We start from the raw sequence: 10,353 nt of genomic DNA on the forward strand, positions 1-10,353 counted from the left end.
ATATACATCTAATGAATGTATGAGACATAGATTATAAATTTAAGTAGTTTTTCATTTATTTCATAACATTAATGTTTTACAAATCCAGTTGGCAGTGTGATAACATTGCAATTCAGATTTTAACATTTTAAGTTTCACACATGCAAATTAAAAATATAAGAACTAATTCATAATAGAAATTAATTAAAGTTGAAGTTGTCATGTATAAAACTATTTACTATTTATAAATTGTATATATTTGCAATAAATAATTTTATAATAATTCAGTGACAAATGTATATAGCAATTACAGTTGTAATTTTTTCTTAATAATATGTGGAGAATATGGAAAATATTTGAGTTGATACACGACTACAATATATACAACCAGAAACAATTTATTTAACAATTTGTACTGTTACAGTCTATCATGCTCCTTTTGTATTCGAGCACTGTACGTTTTCAATACAAGATTGTATGCATCCATATATCGGTCCATACACATTGCTACACATTTCTGAAAAATAAATTGAAATAATTTATACTTCGATAGTAGTACTAATAAAAAATATTTAAGTACATAAATATTTGTAATACACAGTACATTAAGTACTTAAATATTTTATAAAATTTATTTGCTTTATTGAATTAATATTATACTCGTTTTTTAGATTAATATAAATTATATAAACCATTTTCAAACCTTTCCTATTATTTATACTCTTACAATATTTGTTATATTTTGTTTATAAAATATTCATGAAAATAGTAAATTTTTATATTTTGGTAAAAAAAAAATACATGAGTAGAATAAAAATCAAATTTTTAAGACAAAAGGTTATATTACAAATAAAAAAGTTACCTGTTCAGAACTATCCAGAGAAGTACCCGGCCTCAGTACACACTTTTTAAAGCATTTTTCTGACATTTTCTGCAAATATGAGATCAAACATACATTGTTCGTTCATTTTAAATATGTAAAACAATGAAATAAATGTACTTCTGTAATCGTACCGAGAGCAACTCTTGAGCATTCGCAACAGCAAGTTCTTGTTTAATTTGTTGCATAAGTTCATTCCTTTCTTTATCGGTTAAGGATTCGGGTGTCAGGTTGTTCATATTTATAGGTTATTATTAATTACTTTAAAATGCTAATATTAAAATCAAAATTACTTTATCTCCTTATTAGTCCTAAACCACCATGTCTTTACCGGTTCGTTCGATAAACCGGAAGCACGTGAAACTGCTCTTTTAAATGCCGTTTTCAATGATTTGCTACAGAATTGTTGAGAATCGCACAAGGAGTAGTAGGGGAATTATCAACTGCATGCATTGGTAATATTGTGACGTACACACTCCGTGATTCATGCGAACTAGCCATGAGGTACTTACACATTTTGCGATTCTCACATGAATCCCCCCCCCAGTTTCAACGCACCCGTTGTACATAATATTTAAATATACAGGGTGTCCCGTAACTCCTCGAACACCCGGAAATGGGAGGTTCATGAGGTGACTCTGAACAACTTTTTCCTTTACCAAAATGTTGTTTGAAGCTTCATTTTTGAATTATTAACAAAAACCACTGGCCAATCAGAGCGCGCGCAGAGCCCGCGCCCAGGCACGGGCGCTGACTCTCATCCGCGCGCGATCGTGAACAAATGCGTACACGTGACTTCTCGGTTATCGATCGCTGTCAAAAAAATTTGACTTTACACCGTTGTTTTAATAAGGCTTAGAGAAATGGGTTTTTCCCGTCATTCCGACATTTGTATAAATTTTTGAAAAAACTGCAATTAGTCGGAATCGTGAAGAAAATAGCGAAGGTCATTTTTAATGCGTACGCATTTGTTCAATCGAGCGCGGGTGAGCCTCTGTTTTTCGTCCCTGAGCGCGAGCTCTGCGCGCGCTCCGATTGGCCAGTGTTTTTCGTTAATAATTCAAAAATGAAGCTTTAAACAACATTTTGGTAAAGGAAAAAGTTGTTCAGAGTCACCCCAGCTACCCCCCATTTCCAGGTGTTCGAGGAGTTGCGGGACACCCTGTATACCTCACGCAAAAATATCGAAGAAATAAAAATCAATGCACGAGACATCTCGTCCCCAGACACAAAAGGGTTAATCTACCCGAAATTCCGCGATTTCTTCTAAATAAACCTACTTCATCTCCGCGACTCTTGTGCTGATTTCTCCGTCAATATCTCATCGCGTGGATCGCGTAACGGTTCCAGAACGAGACGAAGACGTTCTTTCCCGAGGAGGTCTCGTCGATGGTCCTGACGAAAATGAAGGAAACGGCGGAAGCTTATTTGGGAAAGTCCGTGACGAACGCGGTGATTACGGTACCGGCGTACTTCAACGATTCCCAGCGGCAGGCTACCAAGGACGCCGGTACTATCTCCGGCTTGAATGTCCTGAGGATCATTAACGAGCCGACTGCCGCCGCTATTGCTTACGGCCTCGACAAAAAGGGACGCGGTGAAAGGAACGTTCTGATCTTCGATCTTGGCGGCGGTACTTTCGACGTATCGATACTCACTATCAACGACGGCATATTCGAAGTAAGTCTGTCTATCTGTCTCTCCGTTCTGTTCTGTTCGATCGTGAGCTGCGCTCCTCTTACCTTTCCTGGTTCAAATTATCGGCCAAAGCAAATCTCCGTTATGTGTTTCGTACAACTCTAGTATCGTAATTTTAAGAAAGCGCAGTTTTGAGAAAATGCGGCGAGCATAAGAGAGAAAGCGGGCGACGAGCGACGAGAGGCCGACGAAGGGGCTGGATGTAAAGTATGGCGTGCGAGGGATGGAAAACCGAGAGGCGTGAATAGAAGAAGCGTGGGTCAAAGTCACGTGTATGTAGGATTAGGACGGGTAGCAGTCTAGCTTGTAGGATACAAAAGTTTAATGTAAAATAAAGTAGAATAGAATCAATAGCATCCGCTCACGCTCGCGATTCGACAGACAAGACCGCTCGCGATCCCGGTTGCCGCGGTCGCAACATTTCGAAGCATCGCATCGAGACGCTCTCGCTCCCACATGTATTAAAGTTACTCGTATATTTTTGTTAATAAACACCTCTTTATATTTCCAATTCCACGCAACTTTGACTAAATTAAATGAAAAGGGCCAGTACATTAAATAAGATTATAAACTGAAATACGATACTAATCAGTACCTAGAGCGCCGAATTAACACGTTAAGCGCGGCGTCAGTCCGTGGTGACTGACAGTGAACTTTTCGTTTGGGCGGCGTCGGTCCGTGGGACCGGCAGTATCATGTTTAAAAAATAAATGTTATGCACGTCTCCTTCTTCTTTTCACACACTTCTATCAACCCGGATTGGTATATCTTCGTCTGAATGCCGTGTGAGCGCATTTGTTATCTTCTGTTTATACTCTATAATCGAACAGCTCGCGAAGTGATCGCCGCCTGAACGGAAAGCAGAGCGAAATCGGCTCCGCGCTCAACGTGTTAAGAAACTTCGCGGGGACGGATCGCGGGCCATATTCTGCCCGCGGGCCGCGAGTTGCCCACACGCGCCTCATAGGAACGTTCTCTTCTCTCCCCTCTTCCCGTACAACAATCTTTCCTCCCTCTTTCAGACGGCGGAAGCTACACGCTTCTCCACGAACGGTTCGCGAGAAGTACGCGAAAAGTTTTTAAATAAAAGCTCAACGCGGGGCAGGTTTTAATGCGAAAGTTCACATAGAATATGAAAAGGTCGGCAACAGAGTTTACGATCTTTTATAATTTCGTTGACAGTAAGGAGAGGTAGAAAGAGCTGCGCGTAGTTTCGTAGGTGCTATCTGGAACCTAGATTAGCGGTTCTAGGAACAATTTGATTACGCGAAGGTACGGCCTCGAAGTTCTGGCTGTAGCAAGTCATAAAGGGATGCTTTTAACTTTGTTGTTCCTTGACCTGATTCCTACTTGCTCTACTTGCGGTATCGCGAAGGAGTTACTATAAAATTGGCACAGCTCCGTATACCGAAAGTTAAACACGGAGGCGAAGTAACGCAGGAGGTTTCCAACGAGATTGGTGAAAAAGTGCAGGCAACATGTTTGCAGGTGAAAGCAATCTCCGGCGACACTCACCTGGGCGGCGAAGATTTCGACAGTCGCATGGTGACATACTTCGCGCAAGAGTTCTCGAGGAAGTTCAAGAAGGATCTGACGAAGAACAAGCGGGCACTTCGCCGACTGAGGACCTCCTGCGAGCGGGCAAAGAGAACCTTGTCCTCGTCGACTCAAGCCAACATTGAAATTGACTCGCTGCTAGATGGAATCGACTTCTACACGTCGATCACGCGAGCTCGCTTCGAGGAGCTGAACCAAGATCTCTTGCGTACGCATTTGTTCAATCGAGCGCGGGTGAGCCTCTGTTTTTCGTCCCTGAGCGCGAGCTCTGCGCGCGTTCCGATTGGCCAGTGTTTTTCGTTAATAATTCAAAAATGAAGGTTTAAACAACATTTTGGTAAAGGAAAAAGTTGTTCAGAGTCACCCCAGCTACCCCCCATTTCCAGGTGTTCGAGGAGTTGCGGGACACCCTGTATGTACATACTATCTAACCCATTGTGCCATAGGATGAGGACCTTAGTGTATTGTTAAATTGTAATGTGTGTATGTAAAGTGACCGACGTAGTGCATGCACGCGTAAATCCTCGATAGCACCCAAAAAGTTCAAATGTTATTTTCGTGTTCACTAATCATCCTTTAATTGTTTATCTGTTATGCCAGCATCCACTTACATTTTCCACACAACACGCGGTCACTCGGATTCTGACTCTCAGATAATTCGCACACTTCAGTTTCTGTTTGTATTCGTATTTTATTCATTCCAAATCTACGTTAAGTTATGAGTATTATTGCTCTTTACTTTAAGTACTAGTTTTAGTCGTTCCATATTTTAATCCTATTTCTTTAGTTTTGTTAAATTATTATTAATTTAATATTTTAAAACTATAGATAAATCTTTAGTCTAGTGTTAAAGCCCTAATCGTTAGATCCAGAATCCGCGAAACTTGTTAATTATCTGATATAAATCCACCCATCGCGTTAGTCCACATCAAACAGTCAATTCATCGCATCGATACTACTTACTCCATCGACGATACTGCAGCCATAGACGAGGTACAGGATAGACCAATCACCTTATTGGACTTTGTGTCTCACGTTTTGAAATCCGATCGTATAAAAAAACAGAGGTTTTGTTATGCCCTCTACAATATTGAGCAATGAGTTTAGGAATTATATACAATTCAACCATCAAAGATAGTAAAATCGACAAAAGTAAAAGATCATCTCTTGTTATATCCGTATATAAATACATATAAGTACAAACGACTTTACTTAGTTCGGCCCCGTTTTCGAGTCAGTGCATTCTTTGTCTTTTTAACCTCATTGTCCCTTTAATCGTTTGTGTAGGGGTACACACGCCATTATACCGAGCATCTGCTACGCCGCTAGATCCTATGTGTTGTAGGGCCTAGTTCATACGTATAACTTTACACAATCAAATCGTAGCGAAAGTTTAACAGCGTTTATCTCGAGAATTATTTGTTTGCGGCTTGTGGCTCCTCTCAAACTTTTTCTTTTCTTGTCGAGCAGAAGACGCTTATGTAAAAAAAAAATTTAACGTTGATTCTCATTGTTATAAACAATTTTGTGGCAATTTTTTTTTTACAAATGTCCACCGATCCAGAAGTGTAGATTCATCCTCTAAAGCCATGATCATTACTTTTTTTACACCCTGTACGCATGGGTATCAGAAAGGTGTATTGTGTGCAGAACGCAGAGTTTTTGTGACAATAAAACACTTTCTAAGCCTCGATTTCTAAAGAAGTGAAAAATTAATTGAAAAGTGTCTTGAAAAGAGGTACTTGCATGCAGCATGGATTGTCGACTGGGTCGTAAAGTTAAAAACCTAAACACCTTCTAATGAGCTTGTCTTTTGTGAGCTCGTGGGTGAGTATAGGGAGGGGGATGAAGATGTTTCTTTATATTTTTGCTGAGAACGGGTGATTCTTTGCTTTTACTTAAAAGGCATCAATCCGCGTGGTTCGTGAAGAAATCAGTGACCTTATATCTACTTTATTAATTACAAAAATTAGTTTTAAAAAATGGCATCTTCATCTTCAAATAGGACACGTTCCTCAAGAAATCAAGGTGTCGAAAAGGAAATTGTATTTAAAGTTTTCGCATACATAAAAAAAAATAAAGACGAGCATAATTTAAAGTATAACGTTATTCGTCAGGTTGTGCAAGCCACGGGTATTTTCAAGACAACAGTGGAACGAATAGTGCGAAAGAAGAAGAATTCGCAGGAGGCATCTGGAAGTGCAACAACGCCACCACACACGCAAAGAGGTGAATGGAACAAGATGTCCTTCAATTCCTCCACGGAAGACGCGATACGCAGAAAAATCTACAATTTCTACGTAACGAAAAAAGAGTGCCCTTCCTTACGGGCATTGACCAAGGCGTTGAAGGAAGACGGTGTTTTCTTTGGCAGTAGGGAAACATTACGCAAGGAATTGCTGAAAATGGGTTTCCGACGGAGAAAATGCAAATCGGAACGAAGATTACTAGTTGAAAGAAGTGAGATTGCAAGTTGGCGAACAAAGTATTTGCGGGCAGTAAATGATTTTAGAAGCAACAATCGCCCCATTATTTATCTGGACGAAACATATCTCCATTCAGGCCACGTCACCGCAAAATGTTGGCCGTCGCCGGAAGAAACAGGGGCAACAGTTTCTATATCAAAAGGCAAAAGATTAATTGTTGCACACGCTGGTGGCGAATTGGGGTTTGTAAAAAATGGATTGTTTATTTTCTAATCCCAAACAGCATCCGGTGACTACCACGGTGACATGAACGCGGCGAATTTTATGAAGTAGGTCGAAGAAAAAATAGCACCCAATCTACCGCCGCGTTCGGTAATGGATAACGCATCATACCACTGTGTTCAAAAGAAGAAAAAACCAAACACTGTAAACTTGAAGAAGACCATGCAGGTCTGGCTGGCAAACAAAAATATACCATTTTGTCCAAAGATGACCAAACCACAATTGATGGAAATAATTAAGGCGACATCAATTGCAAAGGAATATGTTTTGGACGGGATATTGGTAAAGCATGACTGAACAATTTTAGGACTCCCTGATTTAAATCTCATTGAATTAGTATGGACGAATATAAAAAATAATCTACAAGAAAAGAAGGCATTCCTAGAAGACTGTAGTGCAAAGTACACCAGACAGAAGTGGCAGGCATGCTATGCACACGTAAAAAAACTTCTTTTTCGGACAGAAGAATCAAGCTTTCCCGGATTCATCCAATTATTTCAAATTTGGAATGCTGCTTTGGAATTACCCAGTCGCTTACATCGAAGAGTGTATTGTTATATATTGTATATATAGTGTACATATAGGGTAATTCACCTAACCTGCATACATCAAATAACTTTTAAATTATTGTTATATACAAAAGTTGCATGGTCTCAAGGGGGACAAAGGATAGTATATCGTTTTTTTTGTATGTGGAGGGGTTTCAAAATTATCAAGGTCAACTTTGTTTTTTTTAACGAAAACAAATATTTTTTATGTTATAGTTTGAAAGAATATTAGATTCCAAGTAAAAAGGTATTAACCTATTATGATCTTAACATTTGTATATAACAATGTTTCATCGGCCGCATAATTTAAAAGTTATTTGAGGTGCGCTGGTTAGGTAAATCAACTTGTATTTTCTGATGTCACTTGTTTACTAGTTATACCGTAAAATTGTTAGTATAAAAATATGAAAATTCAAATGGTAATAAGAAGAAACAAAATAATATAAAAAATTAAAAGGAGAAATAAAAATGGTAGATTACTCATCGAGCATTCGAAATTATCATTTCGGTCAATTATCGACTGCTCATCTGTTTACCGACTGCTTTAGCAAGACACGATCGTCATCTATTGTTCATAGAAGAGTAATTGCGATAGCTTCTATCACTATTGGCTGACTATAAGGGTAGACCTAAGAGCAACTGCGATAGCCTTATTCTATCCCTGTTGGCTTACTAACAGCGAGCCATCGCAAGTTCCCCTACATCTCCTACTTCTAGGCTCTAAGTCCCGCCTGAGACTTCACTTTTGCTTTGCCAGTCAATAGAATTCTATACTTCGTGTATGATTATAAGGTATCCTGTCCTATACTTTATTTCTAATTTCATATTTAGATTTAGTATTTTCACATTTCATATTTATTTTTATTTTATCGGTAACGTTGGGAGCGACACGAAAATGGTAAGGGCACTCTCAGTCCTCGTGCCGTGGACATAAAAATACATTAGATGTTAGGTCTCTCCTGCACCTCACCTGTAGTGATAGGTCTATTCTGTATCTCGTCTGTGATAATACGAATTAGAATGTTGGTATGTCAATTACCTCTCCCAATGAACGCCGCAGCCACTTTGACGCGAACTGTTGGATGGCTGGTGTTAGAATGATTGCCGCGCATTTTACTTGCGCAGCGCCATTTCACATAGGACCACCGCTGCTGTGCGCTTATGTAGTGTAGGGATTCGTCAAAAATCGATTCTTCTCACATTCAGTGCACTTACGTGAACTAGAATTCGATATTTTCCTACGGTTTTAATTGTACGTAATAATGTTTTGATGTAAGTTATTCTTCTTTAAAATGTAAATTACAATATTGCAGCACATAATATAGTAAAGTATGTGCATTATTTTTAAAAATATAATCTGTTGCACAATACGGTATTTTATAGAGGTGCAACGTTATAATTTCTATCATTGTATAATTTAATGCACTAACATTTTTTTCTAGATAAACAAGAATATTAATAAACATGAACGAATGATGACCGAAATAACATTTTTTTGACTAACAGTACGTAAACACCAAGAATTCGTATTGTCGTTCATTCAATATAGGTTGTTCGATAATTATTGAAACTTTCAATAATGATTTTTAACGTTAATAGATTATTTTACATAATTATTAATGTAGGTAATTTTACAAGAAATTTTCTGAAAGCAGTGGAAAATCACATTCGCCTGTCATAAAAGAACTTTTAATAAAAATGAATGGAAAGAGATTAAGCAAATTGGACGATTCTGATAACACAAATTGTTATCGACGCAGGCAATTTTTAAATATACCAACAAATCTTTTTGAAATGTACGAAGGAATATCAACTTACACGGAAGAATACGTGGATGATATAAATTTTGTACAAGCCACAGTCTGGTTAATGTCTGCCACCATGTTTATGAAAGACATTTCCGTTGAACAATTTTATTTGGTATTTAATAAACAGTGGAGTAATAATCGAAATACAAGTAATAAGATTCGGCTTTTATCATCTTTAGTAAATATTTCTTTTACAGTTTCTCAAAATGAGTATATTTAAATTTCAATTGAAACAGTAAGAACGTTTTATTTATTGTCATTATTTACATTATTATTTTAAATAGGTTTGTATTAATAAATTTAATTTAAAAGAAATTATTTGGTAAGATTTCAATACATGTGTCGACTGTGGACACAAGTGTGGATTAAAAGTTTACTATAAACAATGGGTATGCTCGTGGTAAAGGTTTAATATACAAGGTGGATCAAGATGAGTAATGTAGCCAGGCAGAAGGTAATTTTGTATGAAAAAATTAGTTGAAAATATAGAATAGTTTTTCTGTATGATACTTCGTTTTCGAAAAACCTGGGCTGGCATTTGTTATTGTACTATTTTACAAAATGTTAAACAAAAATCTGTATGTGAAACGCAGGTAGCAGTGTAAGAATATTTATAATAGAACAAAATATATTTACAAAAGCTTGCTTTATTCTTTAAGTTATGTTACTACTGATTGTAAATAGTAATACAAATAAAAATAATCGGCAATTGTACGCCTATGCAACGAATTTCCCAGCTTCATTTTTTCGAAAAGGAAGCATCATATGAACAAATTGTTTTTTATATTTTCAACTTATATTTTCATGTGGAGTTATTTTTCGTCTGCTGATACCATCCATTTTGACCTAACCTGTATATTGTACTTTGAATGTGACGATCTTATTATTGAAATGAAATAATATTTGTTTACAAAATGTAACAGTAGAATAGTTTGTCAGAATAATCATTTAAAAATTGAAAATTAAAACGAAAAACTGTAGCAAGTCTTTCATTGTGAATAGTTTATTTTTCATAAGTCTTAGTTTTAGTAAAAAGAAAAGACATTCGAAGTAATCGTAATAAATGAAACACACGGTATGCGGTCGAACAGTTACAGAATTATTCTAAAGGAAGCTAAATAACTTCTATTAGGTTGTCCGGAAATAAATTGCGGTTTCTGTACATGAGATTTAAA

General features: G+C 37.2%; 1 protein-coding gene across 1 annotated transcript; it reads right to left on the minus strand.

The window, feature by feature from the left end:
- Window positions 1-397: 397 nt before the first annotated feature.
- Window positions 398-1,280, minus strand: LOC108578010 (mitochondrial import inner membrane translocase subunit Tim13). Its single transcript, XM_017941254.1, has 3 exons — window positions 994-1,280; window positions 842-910; window positions 398-496 (listed from the first exon to the last, which is right to left on the minus strand). The coding sequence occupies exons 1-3, from the start codon at window positions 1,096-1,098 to the stop codon at window positions 398-400; spliced, it is 273 nt and encodes a 90-aa protein (XP_017796743.1). The 5' UTR covers window positions 1,099-1,280.
- Window positions 1,281-10,353: the final 9,073 nt, after the last annotated feature.

This window comes from Habropoda laboriosa, unplaced genomic scaffold, assembly GCF_001263275.1.
Source record: "Habropoda laboriosa isolate 0110345459 unplaced genomic scaffold, ASM126327v1 scaffold983, whole genome shotgun sequence".
NCBI classification, from domain to species: Eukaryota; Metazoa; Arthropoda; class Insecta; order Hymenoptera; family Apidae; genus Habropoda; species Habropoda laboriosa.